This window comes from Monodon monoceros, unplaced genomic scaffold (genome assembly GCF_005190385.1).
Source record: "Monodon monoceros isolate NGI ecotype Baffin Bay Population unplaced genomic scaffold, NGI_Narwhal_1 Super_Scaffold_12, whole genome shotgun sequence".
Taxonomy (NCBI): Eukaryota; Metazoa; Chordata; class Mammalia; order Artiodactyla; family Monodontidae; genus Monodon; species Monodon monoceros.
Genome location: NW_021703768.1, coordinates 163,350,160 through 163,369,863, shown reverse-complemented (window position 1 = coordinate 163,369,863; position 19,704 = coordinate 163,350,160). Strand labels below are relative to the sequence as shown.

Sequence of the window (19,704 nt, the reverse complement as noted above, 5' to 3'; positions counted from 1 at the left end):
TCTCTCTCTCTCTCTCTCTCTCTCTCTCTCTCTCTCTCTCTCTCTCTGTTTTGTCTTCTCACGCAGGTATGTGGCTCAACTTTATCGCCGAATTAGTAAAATTGAGTGGGATTATGAATGTGAGCCGGGGACGATCAAAGGCAGTATCCTTTGTGGTGAAAGTGGAACCCTGTGCACTGTTGGTGGGAATCTTAAATGGTGCAGACACTATGGCAGATCCTAAAAAATCCAGAATAAACACATAACCCAGCAGGTCGACTTCTGGTGATACACACGAAGGAATTGAAAGCAGGGACTTGAGCAGATGTACATCCATGTTCACAGTAGCACTGTTCACAAAAGCCAAAAGGTGGGAGCAACCCAAGTGTCCGTCAGCAGATGACCAGATAAACAAAATGTGGTCCATCCATACGGTGGAATATTACTCAGCCTTAAAAAGGAAAGACATTCTGGCACATGCTACAACATGGATGAACCTGGAACATAATCTGCTGGTTGAAATAAACCAGACACAAAAAGTCAGTACTGTGGGCTTCCCTGGTGGCGCAGTGGTTGAGAGTCCGCCTGCTGATGCAGGGGACACGGGTTCGTGCCCCGGTCCAGGAAGATCCCACATGCTGCGGAGCCGCTGGGCCCGTGAGCCATGGCCGCTGAGCCTGTGCGTCCGGAGCCTGTGCTCCGCAACGGGAGAGGCCACAGCAGTGAGAGGCCCGCATACCGCAAAAAACAAAAAGTACTGTATGATACCACCTACATGAGGTCCCTAGAGGAGTCAGATTCATGGAAACAGAACGTAGGAAGGGGATTATGATGGGAGGGGGAGTCAGTGTTTAATGGAGACAGAGCTTTGGTTTTGCAAGATGAAAAGAGTTGTGGAGGTGGTAATGATAGTTGCACAACAACATGAATGGGCTTAATGCCGCTGAACTGGGCACTTTCAGATGTTTAAGGTGGTAAATATAATGTTATATGTATTTTATCACAATTTAAAAGAAGACAGTTCATTATCTTAACTTTCTGTTCATGAAAATGTCTTTCAGTCTCTAATTATCTTAATAATAACAATTTAAAGGCAGTGTCCTTTCGTCGTGGGGAGGGCCATGTGTGTTGGGTTTCCCTTACATATGCACCCTCAGTCCATCATGGCCCCAGCGTTGCTCAGCCCATCCACCTGGACAGCACCCAGCTCTCCAAGAAATTCATCAGTGACTATCTCTGGAGCTTGGTGGACACAGAGTGGTAGCCAGGAGCCTCTGGGACTGCATCGTACAGTCCCACACAGTGGGAATCAGCCCGTAGTGGGTGGTCAGTGCCTCAGTGGTGAGATCAGCTTAAAATTAAATGTTTATACGTAACTGAGTTTTTTTACTGGATTTCTTCCCCCGTTCCCCCATCTTGACTTTGGCCTCAAATGCTGGACTAGGTAACCAAAGAAAACTGACTTAACTGTGCCAGGCCTGTGACTTCACGTCTGTGACAACACATACAAATGACACCGTAGTATCCGATGACAAGTTCCAGGTCTTCATCATCTGTGATTCAGGTTTGGCCCTTTTTTATCCGTTCGTTCTCTGAGTGCCACTGTGTGTCGGAGCTGTGCTGGGAACCCAAGGCAAGATGAAGGATCCCTTGAGCCAGTGGAGGAGTCAAAAGTGATCAGATGACACCCTCGAGCTAGAGAGCATCCAGAGTGCTTCAGGACCCTGGCCAGGGAGGGGGCCTGCCCCAGGGGATGGCGGTGGCATTTTTGCTGGGACTGGAAAGGATGAGTCAGTCATGAAGAGATTACATTATAGGACGTATAGGGGCCCATCGCTGGCTCCAGGGTGGGCTGTGTGTCAGAGACCACTGTTTGCCTCCCTGATATTTGTTCTCCCCTCCCCCCTTGGTAAGGAAATCCTTTTAGCTGCCCAGTCAAAACACAACTTTTCCCAGCCTCCCTTGCAGTTAAGTTCAGGACAGTGAAATGTAAAAAGAAGTGTTGTGTGTGACTTCTTAAAAGCCAAGGTAGTATACCCTTTCCCCCTCTGCTCTGTTTTCTGGAACTTGAGTGTGATGGCTGGAGCCCTAGCAGCTGTATTGCCACACTTAAGGAGGGGTGCAATCCTCTAGGGATGATAGGAACCTGGTTCCCTGATGATGGTGTAGCTGGGTATCAATGCTGGACTTCCTTGCGGGTAGGGGCTAAACTATTATGTGTGCCTTTGTTATTTTAGTTTTTCTATCACAAATAGCCAAAATAAACCCTAACTGATTCAGCATGCAACCAAGGCCTGGGCCAGCCAATTGATTTCTTCACCTAACCCCCATCCTCAGTGACTGAGGTACTACTAAGAGTGGGAAGCCTGTGGCCAGCCTGCCTGCCTGTGTGAGGGTAGAGAGTGAGAAGTAGGGTCCCTTCAATATCAAGTGCCTCTTGGATACAGCTTTGCCTGAAGCCAGTAGATTTGGTAGTTACATGAACCTCTGGGTGTTGGGTTTTGTGCACCTCTGTACCATTTACAGTAAGTACAATTTGTATTTCTTGATCAGAGAGGGACATGCTAAGCAGAGGGAGCAGTAAGTTCTAGCAGCTCCTGAGTACATCAAGTGGGCACTAAAAATAGTCCATTCTGGTGTCTCTCGGAGGCCTTAGAGCAAGGGATCCTGCCTGTCGGGCTCCAGGAGATAGACCCAAAAAAGGGGTTGTTAGTCTCCCTGAAATGTAAGCAGCCCCAGTCCTTCTGGCTCACAAAGAAAGATTCCCAGAAGAACTTCAGAGGCTGAGGCCCTGGCTTTACATATTCAAGGAAATGTTCACATAAGCCCTCCTGGGCTGTTTTCATTTTCAAGGCTGGCAGAGTTTTTTATGATGTGAAAAAGAAGCAGAGCCCTTTATTTGTACCCTTGGCCTCCAAAGGGCAAAAGACTTGATCTAGACCAGGGTTTTCCTGCCTCAGCCTTCACGATGTTCGGGCTAGGTCACTGTCTCTGGTGGGGGCTGTCCTGGACATCACAGGATATCTGGCAGCATCCCTGGCCTCCACCCACTAGATGGGAGGAGCACACCCCTGTCGCAAAAACCCTGCGGGGGGTGGGGGGAGGCACACTCAGGGCTGCCACCCCCCTGCCTTGCAGCCTCAGCCAGGAACCAGTCAGTCTTCTGCCAAGGTCAGCTGACTAGCTGCTGTCACCTTGGTGGCTGTTCCTGCTGACACACTGAGCCTCCACCTGCTCCCCTGCAGGAGTGCTCCCCGCCCTGAGTAGACCCGGCCTAGCTGAGGGTCCCAGGGCGGGCAGAGAGGCATATTGCTCTCTAGTTCAAACAGATTTGCAGGTGCAGAGTCCCTGGGAGAGAAAGCCAGTGTTGAGGAGCGGGTGCAGTTACAGACGCAGGCTTCTCTGTACCCCGGGCCCAGGGCCTGAACCCCCCATGGGCCTGCTCCCCAACCCCTGAGCAGTGGCCTCGCTTTGTTCTGGGAGGGGCCCTGGAGGCATTGCCTGCCCAGAACTCAGTTTCCCCAAGAAAAAGAAGGTGGCTCCAGGGAGGCAGCATGGACCTAGGCTTAGAGGGGCCCCATCGCCTCAGGCCTCCCCCGCAACCAGCCCAAGGAGTGAGCAAGTGGGTGAGGAACGCAGCCCAGTGGGGCCCGGCGGGCGCATTCAGGGAGGTGCCTGAGCTCACAGGGGCCACGAGAGGCCCTGGCCCTCCACATGCCTGGGCCCTGACTCACTGCCCGGCGCTGGCTGGACGCCCGGACAGCCTCGGCCCGCGGCCTCCAGCCTGCACACCCACTCCCGCCCCTGCCTGCTCTCCCTCTGACAGCCGGCCCATGGGCAGCCAGCAACCAGCTCTCTCGGCCGGGCCTGTTGGAGTGCATGCAGGATCGGAGTCCCCCTGACCAGGCAGTGAGTGGGGAACCGAGGCCTTGCGCCTGCAGAGGTGAGACTTGACCCCTCACCCCCAGCCCGTTCCTCCTGCACCCCTCAGGCCAACACCGTCCCATGCTGGTGAGGAGTATCCATTTTACAGGTGGGGAATCCGAGGCACAGCTTGGTCCAGTCGGTTGCCCGAAGTCACAGGACAGTGACACCCTGGGAGGCTGAACTCGGCAGTGGGGCCTCGGGGTCCATGGAGGAGCATCTTGGCTTTTCAGATGAGAAATGGCCTCCAAGGCATCTGCCCCTTGTCCGAGGTCACCCAGAAAGAGACCAAGGACTGGAACTCAGGCCTGTACTGGGTGGAGCCCTGCTGGGTAGAGTTCTAGACGCTTAGTGATCAGTGGTTGCCGGTCAAACATCCACACACCTGGCCAACCTGTCTTATAATTGGTGTTTCTGGGGAAAATAGCCAAACCCCTCACACTGGACCTCCGGCAAGCTTGGTGGGCCGAGGCTGGTGAGAGGCCGGGAGGACTAGTCACAGGGCATCAGCACAGACACGGCAGTGCATGGACCACCCTCGGGGAGGCCCCAGGACCTCCCGGCGGCTCCCCGACTGGCTCAGAAGCGTGCACTGGGCATCTGTGACCTGCCAGGCCCCCCTTCAGGGAGCCACACTCCAGTGGAGGCCACGAGCAGGTGCCGTGTGCCGGCTCCCAGTGCCCTACAGGTGGTGAAACTGAGGCACAGAGACGATAGGCTATTCGTGGAAGGTGTCGCAGATTATGGAGACAGCCTGCAGGAGGCCCCAGGGAGGAAGAGCCGTTTGAGCCCAGATAGACCTGAGCCCTCTGGGGATAAAGGTGTGGAGACAGTGAGCCAGGCAGAGGGAACAGCAAGTGCAAAGATGGGTGTTCAGGGATAGCAAAGAGGCCAGCATGGAGGGAACATGAGGCCATGGGGCTGGATCATGCCAGGCCTGCAGTCCACAGTGAGGCATGGGGAGGATTTGCAGATTCCAGGGGGGCCCCAGAGTTGGGGCTTGGAAAGGGGAGCCTGACATTGGCCTCTTGACACAGTTCATGGTGCAGAGGCCCAGCCGACTAGGGGGCTGGTCTCGCTATGAACCCCCAAGCTCCCCACCTCCATCCCAGGCACAGCGTGGGAGAGGAGGCCTCTGGGGTGAGCAGAGCAGCTGTGCCGGGAGGGTGGAGCCCCTCCACCAAGGGCAGGAATCAGTGCTGAAACCTGAGCTGCCTGGAGGGGAGGCTGGACGGGACCCAGGAGTCCTGGGGGCTATCCCCCCGCCATCCCACTCCACTCAGTGGGGTGGGTGATGTGACCAGTGTTGGCTCAAACTCCGACTCTCAGCCGCTCTCTTACCCCTTCATCGTGGAGGGTATTCACTTCCTGGGGGAGAGGCCAGGGGTGCTGACCCCCACTGTGGGGGAGGGGCCGGCGTCAGGGACAGGGCTCCCCCCTCCCTGCCTCCCCCCTTCCCTCCCCCGGACCTGGGCTCAGCCCCGCAGGCTCCAGCCTGACTCACCACAGGCAGCTGTGGTTTCAGATGCCGGTGGGGGCAGGAGGGGGAGGCAGCAGAGGACATGAATTGGGGTGTCAGGCTTGGGGGAGCAGCTTCTTCCCACCACCCAGCCAGTCCTGGCCAGAGCCATTGAGCCCTTGGAGAGGGGGAGCCAGGGTCACGCCTGCCCACACCCTGTCCTTGGGGATGGCAGCTCCGAAGCTCCAGTCTGCCCCCCACCCCTTTGGGCAGGCTGAGCCTACAGACCAGCTCCAAGTGGCCGGCTAGCTGTGCTGCATCTTACCTGGGTGACATCCACGCCCTTCCCTAGGGGACCCCTTGTGAGCCCAGAGAGGATCACCAGGCCGCACCCCCTCCACCCCTCGGGCTGCTGGTGGGGAGGGACGTCTGGGTCTCACCAGGAGCTGCGGGAGCTGAGACCGGTGACCCCAGCCTCCCCTTTCCCATCTGTAAAATGGGCTCTGGGCCTGCCCTCCCTCCCCGCCCCTTGGGCAGCCACCGAGGGGAGCAGACAGTTAATCCCCAAGAAGTGTTTGCTCTTATTTTTCCTGAGGCTCTAGTCCTGCGTGTCTGTGTCGTACTCAGTGCCACAGTGGGGACACCCGAGGGAGGATTTCAGCAACTACTCACTCCCTTAACGGAAAACTGCCCAGGCCAGGGACCGGAAACTTCCATCACCTTCAGCCTCTCCCAGGCACTTCCTCTGCTCGGGGACACCTGAGTCCTGCCCACCCTCCCCTCACAGCACCCTCTGCCACCTCCCGGCCCCTCCCGCAGGCCCAGCCATTCGAGCTCATTTGTCCCATTTGCCACGCGGCTGAGCATGGAGTCAGTCAATCAACCAATTATCGACCGCCTGCCTGCAGGCCCCGGACACTTCCTGTGCGGTCCTCTCAGCTTTCGCCCCCAGAGGCATTTTGGAACCTTCCCAAGACAAAAGGCGGAAGGAAGGAAGGAAGTGCCACCCTGTGGACACAGAAAAGATAACAGTCCCTGCGGCTCCTGGCGCTTCTCTCCACCACCACTCCGACCACCCGTGGAGCCCGGGAGGTAGGGATCAGCATCGGCCCCGTTTTCGGTTGGGGAAACTGAGACTCTGATGGGTCCAAGGTCACCCAGCTCAACCCTGGCCGCCTGGCCCAGTCTGCGCTCTTTCGCACCTGCTGCCCTGACACTCTGGGTCCCCTGCCCCTGGGCCCATTCCTGCAGGGAACCCTGTTTCCCAGGTCCTGCTGGGTTCAGCCCATGGGGGCGCTGACGGGAGGGGGCCCGGAGGAGGGGAGACGACGGAGTCTCTCTCCTCTCTCTCTGCCGTGGAGGGGTCTCCTCCCAGGCTCCCACAGCTCCTGGGCTCCAGTAATGCCGCCCCTTCTTCTGCTGTTATTTCTAGATGCCTCATTGTCCCCATTTGTGGTTTTTTTGGCTGCGCCTTGCGGCATTTGGGATCTTAGTTCCCCGGCCAGGAATCAAACCTGTGCCCCCTGCAGTGGAAGCGTGGAGCCCTAACCACTAGACCACGAGGGAATTCCCTGGGTTTTCGGTTTTGTTTTAATACATTTATTTTTGGCCACATTGGGTCTTGGTTGCTGCCCCCGGGCTTCCTCTAGTTGGGGAGAGCGGGGGCTACTCTTTGTTGCGTTGCGTGGTCTCCTTATTGCAGTGGCTTCTGTTGTTGCGGTGCACGGGCTTTAGGTGCACGGGCTTCAGTAGTTGTGGCTTGCGGGCTCTAGAGTGCAGGCTCAGAAGTTGTGGTGTATGGGCTTAATTGCTCTGCGGCATGTGGGATCTTCCCGGACCAGGGCTCGAACCCGTGTCCCCTGCACTGGAAGGCGGATTCTTAGCCACTGCGCCACCAGGGAAGCCCCCTGGTCTTTTAAAAAAAGTATTATTTAGCATTATTTTCAGTTGTGCTCCAATACACATAACGTAAACTTTACCATCTTATCCAAGTTTAAGTGTGTAGTTCATCGGCCTTAAGCACATTCACAGTGTTGTTCAACCAGCACCACCAGCCATCCAGCTCTTTGGTCTTGCAAAACTGAAAGCCTATAGCGTTTAAACACCAACTCCCCAGACTCTTCGTCCAGCCCCAGGCACCCACCGTCCTACTTTCTGTCTCTAGGAATTTGACTACACTAGGGACTTCATATAAGTGGAGCCATACAGTAGTTACCTTTTTATAACTGGCTGATTTCCCTTTAGCACAATGTCCTCGAGAGTCATCCATGTTGGAGCATGTGTCAGAATATTCTTGCTTTTTCAGGCTGAATAATATTCCATTGTATATATACACATTTTATTTATCTGTTCACCTGCAGATGGACACTTGGGTTGTTTCCACCTTTTGGCTTTTGTGAATAATGCTAAGAACGTGGGTGTGCAAATATCTGTTTAAGTCCCTGATTTCAATTCTTCTGTGTATATATACCCAGAAGTAGACTTGCTGGATCACATCATAGTTCTATTCTTATTTTTATTGTTAATTTTTTTGGCCATGCCTCGCGGCTTGCGGGATCTTAGTTCCCCGACCAGAGATCGAACCCATGCCCCCTACAGTGGAAGCGTGGAGTCTTAACCACTGGACCGCCAGAGAAGTCCCAATAGTTCTATTTTTAATTTAAAAAATTTGAGGTCCTATTTTCAATTTTTTGAGGAGCCGCCATACTGTTTTTCCACTGTGCCTTCACCATTTTACATTCCCACCAACAATGTACAAAGGTTCCAGTTTCTCTACACCCTCGCCAACACTTGTTGTCTTCTGTTTTTTGTTTTTTATTACAGCCATCCTAATGGGTGTGAGGTGGCATCTCATTATGATTTGCCCATTTGGTGTGTTATGCTTAGATCCCTGTATTGTTTTTTTCTATCCAGTGACCTGCTGTGTTCCTGACTGTTCCCCAGTTGATGTGCCAGGACTATTTGTGGCTTGACCGCCATGCCCTAAGACAGGGGTCTGAAATGCCCTCAAGGCCCAGACTTAGGTAAAGCTGGGGTGCACAAGAGAATGAGGGTGTAGGGGACTGAGGTGGACTGCAGCCCACGCACCCTGACGCCCATGGCTCTGGCCAAATGTTTCCATGATGTAGCCAGATTCACCTGAATTTATAATTTGGATTTGTGCTGTGAAGTCTCTCGATTCTTTTCCATCTTAGCAACGAATTTAATAGGACTAAATTCAGGAGAATCCTTCCCCGACACCCCCCAAAATAAAAAAAGCCTCCTGCCACTCAGTTCTCTGTCTCATTATCCTTTTTAATATTCTTCCAGAATAATCTTGTAAAATATGATTTTTTCTATGTTTCCTCTTCTAAAATGTCATCTCCTTGAGGGCACAGACTCTTTTTTTTTTTATATATATAAGTTTTTTTTTTCTTGGCCGTGCCACACGGCGTATGGGATCTTAGCTCTCCCTGACCAGGGATCGAACCCCGCCCCTTGCATTGAAAGCGTGGAGTCTTAACCACTGGACCCTCCAGGGAAGTCCAAAGGGCACGGAATTTTATTCACTGCAGTGTCCCACATGCCTAGAACAGGACCTGGCACGCAACAGGTGCCCATTGTTCATTGAATGAACAAGCAGGAAATTTAGCAAAACCCCAACTCAGGGAAGCACCCAGCAGAGCTGCTCCCCTCTGAGCACAATATCGCCAAGAGCCTGCAGCCTGCTGGAGCTCTGGGGAGATGTTCCCTTTCCAGATCCTTCCCCCCCGGGGAGTCTAGTCCCTCAACAGATGGAGGGAGCCAGAGAACAGAGGAAGAAAGCACTTCTGGTTTAGCCAAATACTTTAAGAAATTTAATCGATCACAGTAAGACATTCAGGCTATAAAAACATTCTATACAGTGGTTTAAAAAGCGATACCCATCCCGGAAAAGCAACCCATATATACAACACAGACCTGATTCTCCTGAAGAGCATTGCGCACAGCACGCGCGAATAATCTTTTTGTACAGAAAGACGAGGCGTCTCAGAGACAGTTTCCCCCAATGCAGCAACCAGGGTTTGCAAAAATAAATAGATCTTTTTTTATATACATATAAGTGATAAATGTTTCAACAAATATACAAAGTGCAAACATAACAAAAAGCTCCCATTGTCTGCCCGGGGATCTATTTACATGCTTCAGAAAGAGAAAAGGCATTCACAGCCTCCTGCAGGGCCGCCATGTTCTGTGGTTGTACAGCAGACAGTCCCCTCAGAGAGTCTCCGTGGGAGGCACCCCCCCCCACCCCCACCCTGTGGTCACAAATGCGATACGTGTGTCAATTTCAGAAAGCATTCTTGTTTCATAAGTCCTGCGAAATGCTCGAGGCCAGGAGCATATCCTACAGGGCAGACCTGCCATGCACGTTTCAGATGGACCCCCCCCCCCCCCCCCCCCCCGCCAACCATGACCAGCTTATTGGGGAAATGAACGGCTCGGGGGCATCTGCACAGAAGTGGAAACACTAGCCAGATAGTCTCGATCTTGATCTTGGCTTTGAAGTTGTGATCAGGCCGACCCTTTCCTCCTCACGCACATCTCCCTACGTGCTGGGAGAGGGGCCAGGTCCGCACCATCACCGACCTGGACTGTCTCCAGCCAGAACAGAACCAGAACGGAAAGCAGTGCAAAATAATAATAGACTGTCGACTTTACACAGTGTACAACTAAACTGAAAAAGTGCAAGGGGCAGGGCTGGGGTCCAGACACCCACACCCAGACAGAGGGACACAGTTAGAGGTCGGAGCCACCTATCTTCACGCACAAGGCAATGGGGTCTCAGGCACTTAATACATATTAAGGGTGACAGGTGGCTCAGGTTTTCCCTGGGGATGGCCGGATTTTGGTGAATGAATAGGGCTCAGCGGGTGCCACCCCCAGAAGGCTGGATCCAGCCATCACCAGGGGCCCTTCCCCAGCATAAGGGGAGGGCAAACCCAGCTTGGAAAACCCTAGTTTGATCCTAACCTGTGGGTGGCAGAGCAAAGGCCAACACTGGCCATCCCATCAGCTCGGCAGGCAGAGGTAAACACGTTCAGTCCTGAGTGTGAGGCTCGAGCTAGAGGGCACGTGAAGCAGCAGCTACCCGGGACCCTGTTGGTAGCAACTGCTCTGGTGCGTTCAAAGCCACTAGCTTTCCCGCTCCGTGTCCCTCTGTCCATCATCCCCTTGGGGGAAGAGCACGTCAAGGAGGAGAGAAGCTCAGAAACATCCCCCAGCTCGTCCGCCTTCCTCCTCTTTTCCTTTAAGCGTAAAGAAAGAAAAAATGCAACCCAAACCCGGTCCGTGGGCGCTGTCGGAAGCCTGTTCTGCCTCCCAAACAAATAAATATATAAAACAAAGCTTTGGCAGACAAGGCAGACAGGCTCCGGGGCTGCAACCACCAGCACTGCTTTTGGCGCCCGAGGTCTCAGGAAGGGTTTGGGGCAGGTCAAGGGTCTGGGGAGAAAGTGTTCTTCCTGCCAGCGACTGACCAGCGGCAGGTTCCGGGAAGGGACGGGACTCACGCCACGTCATCCTCTAGGCTGACCATCTGTCTCTGTCAACAAAACGGTAAACGCCGGAAACCATCAGTCCAACATACAGTAAACATGGCTAGAGGCCACCTACGCCTCACTCCCTCCTGGCCCCTCCGGCCAACCAGCCCCCACGCATTGCCCGCTCGACCCACACAGTGGCTTCCCCCCGGGTCTCGGAGCTCCGCAACTTGGTCCCAGCCTGCTCCCTCACAGCCACCAGGGAGCGCCGTGACCACCCGAGTCTGATCGTGTGGCTCCGTGTCTCCCACCTCATTCCGAGGGTGTTGCTCCATCTGCCCTGTCCCCTCCCACCCTCCCCCACTCTCTCCATTCCGGTCACACTGGTGGCCTCCTTGCTTCTCAAACACACCAGGCAGGGTTCCGCCACAGGGCCTTTGCACAGGTGGTGTCTTCTGCACACCATACACTCCCTGCTCAGAGAAGCCTTCCTGCCCACCTAAAGTTGCATCCCCTCCCTCCCAGACCCACAAACCACTCTCCGTCCCCCTTCTGGCTTTCACCCTCGGACCTACGATCCTTTCGCTTATCCTTTGGCCTCGTCCCCACACCGTGAGAATGTCTGCTCTCCGGGGAGGACCTGGCCCTGAGGAGGCATGACAGACACACAGACGGACACACGGGCACCAGAGAGGTCCCAAGTGGCGCGGCTCACCGATGGGTAGGTGTAGCCATCCTGGCTGCGGCAGATGTGGACCTCGTCCTCCGTGGTCTTCTGGTACACAGGGTTGTCAAAGTTGATGCTGTTGATGCTCTTAAGCCGCCAGTTCTTCCAGAGGAGGAAGGTCCCGAAGCACAGGAGGATGAGCAGCGCTGCAGGGAGAGGGGAGAGATGTTGCCTTCAGCGGTCAGGCCCTTTCAACTTGTACAGGTTTTTATTCTGCATTTAAAGCAGTACTTGCCCGTTGTAAAAATAAAAAAATCTATCTATGAGCATAACAAATCTCTAGCTTGAAGACCACTGTGACTGCCTCACCCTCTTTCTTTTTTTGTTTTTTTTTTTGCGGTACGCGGGCCTCTCACTGTGTGGCCTCTCCCGTTGCGGAGCACAGGCTCCGGACGCGCAGGCTCAGTGGCCATGGCTCACGGGCCCAGCCGCTCCGCAGCATGTGGGATCCTCCCGGACCGGGGCACGAACCCGTGTCCCCTGCATCGGCAGGCGGACTCTCAACCACTGCGCCACCAGGGAAGCCCTGCCTCACCCTCTGAATACCCAACTATTGTCAATTCTTCCAGTTTGTTTCTGTGATTAGTCACATGGGAGCCGCCGCTTTTTCAGAAATAGGACTGTTCTCTACATACAGGGCCACAGTGTACTCTGGTTCTGTTTGAACTTGGGTGGGGCTGGATCCCTCTTTGCATCCTTTATGGTGGGCCTTGGGGTGGCACTTGCTGTCCCCTCCCTACCCCCTCCCCCAGATCCAGGGAACAGCCAAGGGCTCACCTGGCCCAGGTCTGAAAAATATTCTGGTCCAGAGGGTGGGAGAGGCTCAGGCTCTGCTGGGCCCCCGGCAGCCCCAAGGAAGGTAAGGGGCCCAGCCGCCAACCCACAGCGCACAGCTGTTGGGCACTTAGATCTCTCATCTCTGTGAAGGGACACCTTGAAAGGACTTTTTTCGAAAAGGAAAAATGGGTGTGATGCTGACCAAGCCATGATTGATGGGTGAGGGGGGGAAAGCAGAAATCTCCAAGCTGCCCCCTGCAAGAGAACCGCTCACTAGGAGGCGCCCCTGCTGGTTGCCCTCCCATCCCTTGGGTGTTGGTGAGGCCGCCCATACTCACACCAGGGACCCTGGCCCAGCCCCACTTCCCCCATGTGACACATCGACTGCCCCACTCTGCTCACTGTCAGCTCCGAGGCGGGGGTGGGGGGTGGGGGGAGGAATATTTGTTTCTTTCAGGGCTGGGTCCCCAGTGCCCGGAAGCAATCTTGGTATACAGTAGGCGCTCAACTATATTTGTTAAGTAAATGAAGCTAGGAAGGGGGGCCCAGTGATGAACAGGATGCGCAGCAGGGCTACCCCATTCCTGGAGGAAAGGTGGACCAGACTGGCTTACTGGGCACGGAGATCATTTTGTAGGAACCCGGGAACCAGGGGAGGACCGGCCACAGGCTTACCGATTGGGAGGACGATGTACAGAGCACCCACGCCCTGGGGCCTCTCCGCATCCGCTCGGCCGGCAACATCACCCAGGACTGCGAGGGAGAAAGGAGAAAGTGAGGCCCAGTTCCCCAGTGAGGGGGGGGAAAACACAGCAGGTGTATGATGACAACCCGCAAAGGAAAATGCCTGACATTTCTCAGTGTCCTCAAACATTCAAAGGAACTTGGAGCATCTCCCAGGTGTGAGAAGAGCCGGGCTGGCTTCCTCCAGGGCCTCGCTTGTTAGCAATCGGGGTTATGGGATTTGGGGCAAATTTAAGAGGGTCCTTTAGCCTCACATTACAAGGCACTGGGGAAGGGACTGCTGGTCCCTGAGACCAACGCCTACAGATACATTCCCAGTGGCTGGCAAGGTCACTGGTGGAATTTTTCAACCTGCTTCTGCATTTGATGACAAGGAGCCTTTTCTGGATGGGGCAGGGGCCAACTTCTGTCCCCGTAATACTCAGCAATCCCAGTGCCTGGGTTGCATCGCACCAAAGCCCCATAGTCCTGCGCCAGCTGTCCCCACCTAATAAGAAATATTGGAAGCGGTGGGGGGGGGGAACCTCATTATATAACCACGCCCGTGCACCTGGGCCGGACAATGTGAGGGGCCGTGCACGTGAAAATCTAAAGGCCTACAAACAGGCCAGTGAGCTGGGAAGACTGCACAAGCCACATTCAAGCCACACATAGGCCGATGAACAGTGATGACCGTCTCCGGTTGTGTTCAAATCCCTCTGGGTTTTAATTCAATCCGCTGTCGCACGTGTTGTGGACAGAGTTTACATGCAGTTTTACACTACGCATATTTAAGAAACCTTGTCACAAAAATAATTTTGGGCAGCAGCATCGGTGTCCTTGAAAAACTTTTCCCTTAAAAGGGCTCCTTTGCCAAATTCGAGAAGCCCTCGACGGGCCCATCTGTGAAATGGTTTTTTAAGCAGTGGTCCTTCAAGTGAGAAGGGTTCTGGGCCTCCCTCAACCATATAGTTCCTGTTTTATCTCCTTTATGGTTGAACAAAGGATTCAGCTACTCTGAGGGGGAAAAAAAAAAAAAAAAAAGTCTGAAACTTGCTGATGTGCCTTTTTTTTTTCTCCTGGCCAGAAAAGTCTGAGCTCTGTTTCCGGGCTGCTCAAAAACGGGGTCGGGCGCCCTCTGCTGGACAAAGCAGCAAATGGTGGGCTCCAATTCACTGAGAGCCCAGCTTTCACCTCCTCCAGCTGGGGAGGTAGATCATGACCTTGAGGGTGGGCTAAGATGAGGAGAGAGAGGGACTCGTCCCAGGCACTAAATTTAAAGGGGTCCCCCCAAAACTCAGTAAACCAGTAATATTATAATGCATTGTTTTTTTGTTTTTCTCCTGTTTTGGCCACACTGTGCAGCATGCGGGATCTTAGATCTCCGACCGCCAGGGAAGTCCCTGCATTGTTTTTAAAAATCAAAATTAATGCCAATGGGAATTCCCTAGCGGCCCAATGGTCAGGATTCCGCGCTCTCACTGCCGAGGGCTCAGGTTCAATCCCTGGTCGAGGAACTAAGATTCCACAAGTCACGCGGTGCGGCCAAGAAAAAAGAAAAGAAAAGAAAAATTAATGCCGATACCTCATGGTGACCAAAATAGCAAAACTTTTAGGAAAACAGGATCTGACTATACACTTTGCAAGATCCTGCCTCACTGAGACCCTGGCTCTGAGCAAACTTTATTTACTAGAACAGGTGGCTGACCCCATAAGCCATAGTTTGAGGATTCGATTTTTTAAAAAAATACTGCATTAAAATGTTATTTGAATCTTGGGTATTTTGGTGCCTCCTTTATTTTATTTTTTAAAAATATTTATTTATTTGGCTGTTCTGGGTCTTAGTTGCGGCACACGGGATCTTCGTTGCCACATGCAGGATCTTTTAGTTGCAGCATGCGAAATCTTTAGTTGTGGCATGCAGGGGTGGGTCTTTCTTTAGTTGTGGCCTGCAGGGGTCTTTAGTTGCGGCATGCGAACTCCTAGTTGTGGGATGTGGGATCTAGTTCCCTGACCAGGGATCAAACCCAGGCCCCCTGCACTAGGAGCTCGGAGTCTTACACACTGGACCACCAGGGAAGTCCCTGGTGCCCCCTTTAGATGCTGCCCCAGGGAGTGCCCGACCTGCCTCATGCTAGTCCTGGCCCTGTTGGGCAGACACCTGAAAAAGCCCATGTGATCCCCACTATTCCAGGAAGGTGGGTGGGCACTGTTATTAGCTCCATTTTATAGGTAGGGAAACTGAGGCTTCCACCATGCCAGAGACAGTGAGAAAAGGAGCCAAGACTAAATCCACTCTGTCTCTTCACCAACATGCTCATATCAATGAACCAGGGCCAGGGTGACCCCAGCCTTTACCTTGTTGGGACATCGTCACTGACTCTGCCGTGGTGAGCTCAGGACTGGCTGTGCGCTTCGGACCCACGGTTGTCGAGTTGACCGTGGAGGGCCTCCAGGTGGTCACTGCAGGTTCAGTCTCTGAAAGAATAAACGGTTCCTGAGTGCCCTGCAGCCTGAGCCCCACTGATAGCTGCGCTGCTGCTGACAACGGATAGGAAGCAAGTGCCATGGGCCACAAAGAAATAACTGAAGATAAGCGCAGTGAAAATACAAACCCACCAATATCTATGTTATTATATTACACGTTGTTTTTCAAAAGGAAGATTCCTAAGTGTTACAGACACACTGGCCCCAAATAGAGACTTTCTCTGAGGATGAGGAGAATCAAAAGGGGGCCACCTTCTCCCTCAGTGTCTGCATCTAAAATCAGTCCCGGCCTTCCCTGGTGGCACAGGCAGTCATTAAGAGTCCACCTGCCAATGCAGGGGACACGGGTTAGAGCCCTGGTACGGGAAGATCCCACATGCCGCGGAGCAACTAAGCCCGTGCGCCACAACTGCTGAAGCCCGCGCGCCTGGAGCCCATGCTCCGCAACAAGAGAAGCCACTGCAATGAGAAGCCCGCGCACCACAATAAAGAGTAGCGCCTGCTCGCCGCAACTAGAGAAAGCCCGTGTGCAACAGCAGAGACCCAACGCAACCAAAAATAAAATAAATAAATTTATAATAAATAAATAAAATAAAATCAGTCCCTCCCCCACCCAAGAGGTCTGGGAAAGAGAGAACTAGACCTTACAGGTGAACTGAGTCCATCTCCCTGCCAGGCACAGTGCTGATGCGCCCAGCATTTGAGAAAGGCCTTACAAGGGCCTCCTGGGGCCTCGCTCTCCCACTTGATGGATGAGTAAAGTGAGGGTCAGGAAGGTCCGGCTGCTGGGCTGACCTGCAAGAGTGGCAGGAGGCAGACTGGTGCCCCCACCTGCAAGGCAGCTTCTCATGTCCTCGGCCAGCCGCGTGCCGTCGGGGCAGGCACAGGTGAACCTGGGCGAGCGGGGGTTGATCTGCGGGGCTGGCAGACACAGGTACTGGCAGCCACCGTTGCGGAGGGCAGTCCTCTCACACCAGTTCACCCCTGTGGCGGAAAAGTCAGGGAGGCAGGGTGAGAACGAGGTCAGAAAATTTCTAGAAAATTCCAGAGTGCCGGCAGGGACATGGAGGTGGGGGTGGCCATCCCATCTTTACCTCTCGGCTGTGTGAGGTTGTGGAAAAGGACGATGTCCTCTGGAGAAAGCAGGTTTTCTGCCATCAAATTAATGTCCGAGCCCGTGAGGCGGTTGGCACTGAAAATGGCTTCATTGACAATATCCGTCCAAAATACTTTATCCTACATGGGAGTTAAGGAAGATGACAGATCCCATCAACCATGGGGCTGGGACACAGACCACTGTCTCCACACCCCTTGAAGTTACTGGGGTTCTCTGGGGGACAAGCAGTGCTAGGTGGTAGCATCATTTCTTTTTTCTTTTTCTTAAAAAAATTTTTAATTGTGGGGATTTCCCTGGCAGTCCAGTGGTTAAGACTGCACGCTTCCAGTGCAGGGGACGTGGGTTCGATCCCTGATCAGGGAACTAAGATCTCACATGCCAAGCAGCGCGGCAAAGAAATAAAAATAAAAAATAATAATAATTGTGTAAAATACACATTATGTAAAATTTACCATCTTAACCATTTTTAGGTGTCCAGTTCTTTGGCATTAAGTATATTCACATTGTTGTGTCACCACCATCCATCTCTAAAACTTTTTCATCTTCCCAAATTAAAACTCTGTTCCCATGAAACACTCACTCCCCATCCCCCTCCCCCAGCCCCTGGCGCCCACCATTCTACTTTCTGTCTCTATGAATCTGACTCCTCTAGGGACTCAAATGAGTGGAATCACACAGTATTTGTCTTTTTGTGCCTGGCTTATTTCACTGAGCATAATGTCCCCAAGGTTCATCCAAGTTATAGCAGGTGTCAAAATCTCCTTCCTTCTTAAGGCTGAATAATATGTCATTGGATGGATGGACCACATTGTGTTTATCCAGTCATCCACTGATGGACACTTGGGTTGCTTCCAACTCTTGGCTTTTGTGGATTGTGCTGCTTGAACATGGGTTTACGAATACAGTTGACCCTTGAACAACATGCATTTGAACTGCGTGGATTTTTTTCAATAGTAAATACACGATTCCCAGCTGGTTGAATCCACAGATGTGGAACTACAGATACCAACAAACCCTGGATACGGAGGACCAACTCTAAATTATACTCAGATTTTCGACTGTGTGAAGGGTCAGTGCCCCAAACCCCACGTTGTTCAAGGGTCAACTGTACAGCAACATTCTTTAGAGCAGAGTTTCCCCACTGGGATGCTATTTAGGGCCACATAAGCCTTCCTGATGGGCACCCCCCTTCTCTTGCAGGGTGTTGAGCAGCATCCTTTTGTTCTGGCCTTGACTCACGGCTTGCAGGGATCTTAGTTCCCCGTCAAGGGATGGAAGCCGGGTCCCCTGCAGTGGAAGCGCTAATTCCTAACCACTGGACTGCCAGGGAAATCCCTAATTCCTGGTCTAAGACCTCTTCATGGTCACCAGCAGCTTTCTGACCTAGTCTGGGCTTGAATGACTACACGATGTGTGTGGACCTGTTAGCAGGAGCGCTCGCGCCTTGTATGTAAGTGATGCTCAGTCAGCAGCACTTGACCGTGAATTCCCGCAAGCACGGAAGCAGCGACCGCTTGCCCCCAGCACCCACCTCAAAGATGGCCAAGGAGAAGGGGTGCGCAAGATTCTTCTTGTCCTCTAGGATGGTCTTCCGGTTGCCCCCAGTGACATCAATGCTGGAGATGGAGTGCAGCTTCGAGTCGACCCAGTACAGGCGGCCGCTGGAAAGATCTAGAATCCAAGATGGGGGTGGGGGGGACAGGAGTGGTCACACGTGATGCGGGGGGCGGTGCTTGGGGCTTGGGCACGCTGCTCCCCACAGGAGGGAGACCCCCAAGGACCCAGCAGAGACGCGCCCAGGAAAGCAGTTCAGACCCTGCCCCCATCCCCACCCCCATGTGTGAGCCTGAACCGTATGCAGGTATGTGGGGGAATGGGAGCTGAGTTTCAGGTTATAAAATCTCAGGGAGGCCCGTGGCCATTTCCTCTCTTCCAGACTGTGCCTGACCCCCCAGGACCACTGTGCTCCCAACATACCCAGGGTGATGCCATTGGGCCACTGGATGTCCTCCGTCACCAGCGAGTAAACGTCCACGCCATTCAGGCCCCCCTTCTTGATCTTAGCGGGGGTTCCCCAGTCTGTCCAATACATGAAGCTGGTGGGACAGGGGGAAGGACAGACAGGAGGACATCAGGGAGGGAGGCTCTGCCTACCCAGAAGAGCTGCTTGCCCCTGAAGCAGCCAGGCCAGGACTCCCAGTTGGTTCTGGGGAGACCCTGGATGGGTTCTTTCTGCTTCCCTGACCTTGCTGCCCTCAAGGCCCACACCTGGTGAGACCTGGCAGGATTTGGATGACGTTTGAGAACAAAGGGAGGTTTTCATTCCAGTGTTGGGACTGGGGCCCTGGAATCTGCACCCTGAACACTGCTTTCTAAGGGCTTTTTATAAATTTGGGGGGGGGGGTAATTTTTTGGCTTTTTAAATACAAATATATATATATATATACACACACACACACACACACACACACACCTACATATACATACATGTATATATACACACACACACAAAGAGAGATTTTTTAAAATTGTGGTAAAACACACATAACATAAAATTTAGCATTTAACCATTTTTAAGTATACAATTCAGTGGCATTAAGTACATTCACACTGCTGTGTAGCCATCACCACTGTCCATCTCTAGAACTTTCTTTCCTCCCCAAACTGAAACTCTGTCCCCATTAAACACTGACTCCCCCTTCCCCCTCCCCCAGCCCCTGACACCCACTCTCCTACTTTCTGTCTCCATGGATCTGACTCCTCTAGGGACTTCGTATAAGTGGAATCATACAGTATTTATCCTTTTGTGACTGGCTTATTTCACTAAGCATAATGTCCTTAAGGTTCATCCATGTTGTAGCAGGTTTTTAAGGCTGAATAAAGTCTCACTGTATGCACAGGCCACATTTTGTTTATCTAATCCTCTGCAGATGGACGCTTGGCTACTGTGAATCATGCTGCTAAGAACACGGGTGTACAAACATCTGTTTCTGTCCCTACTTTCAATTCT

At 53.0% G+C, this 19,704-nt stretch overlaps 2 protein-coding genes across 5 annotated transcripts in view; one reads left to right on the top strand and one right to left on the bottom strand.

Moving 5' to 3' along the window:
- SPC24 (SPC24 component of NDC80 kinetochore complex) overlaps positions 1-1,360 on the top strand; it is a 5,193-nt gene extending 3,833 nt beyond the window's left edge. Inside the window, exons 4-5 of one of the 2 annotated variants that reach the window (XM_029218047.1) lie at positions 67-143; positions 1,137-1,360. In XM_029218047.1, the coding sequence (XP_029073880.1) occupies positions 67-143; positions 1,137-1,243 (184 nt within the window). In that variant the 3' untranslated portion in view covers positions 1,244-1,360. The remainder of the gene's footprint in view (positions 1-66; positions 144-1,136) is intronic. The other variant, XM_029218046.1, reaches the window with a different exon arrangement.
- An 8,442-nt stretch (positions 1,361-9,802) lies between these two features.
- LDLR (low density lipoprotein receptor) overlaps positions 9,803-19,704 on the bottom strand; it is a 35,271-nt gene continuing 25,369 nt past the window's right edge. For 2 of the 3 annotated variants that reach the window (XM_029216932.1, XM_029216934.1), the window contains exons 11-17: positions 18,672-18,790; positions 18,226-18,365; positions 16,672-16,813; positions 16,373-16,561; positions 15,449-15,568; positions 13,043-13,120; positions 11,234-11,736 (exon numbers count right to left, since the gene is read on the bottom strand). In XM_029216932.1, coding sequence (XP_029072765.1) covers positions 11,450-11,736; positions 13,043-13,120; positions 15,449-15,568; positions 16,373-16,561; positions 16,672-16,813; positions 18,226-18,365; positions 18,672-18,790 — 1,075 coding nt within the window. In that variant the 3' untranslated portion in view covers positions 11,234-11,449. Of the gene's footprint in view, positions 10,926-11,233; positions 11,737-13,042; positions 13,121-15,448; positions 15,569-16,372; positions 16,562-16,671; positions 16,814-18,225; positions 18,366-18,671; positions 18,791-19,704 lie in introns of those variants that run through there. The other variant, XM_029216933.1, reaches the window with a different exon arrangement.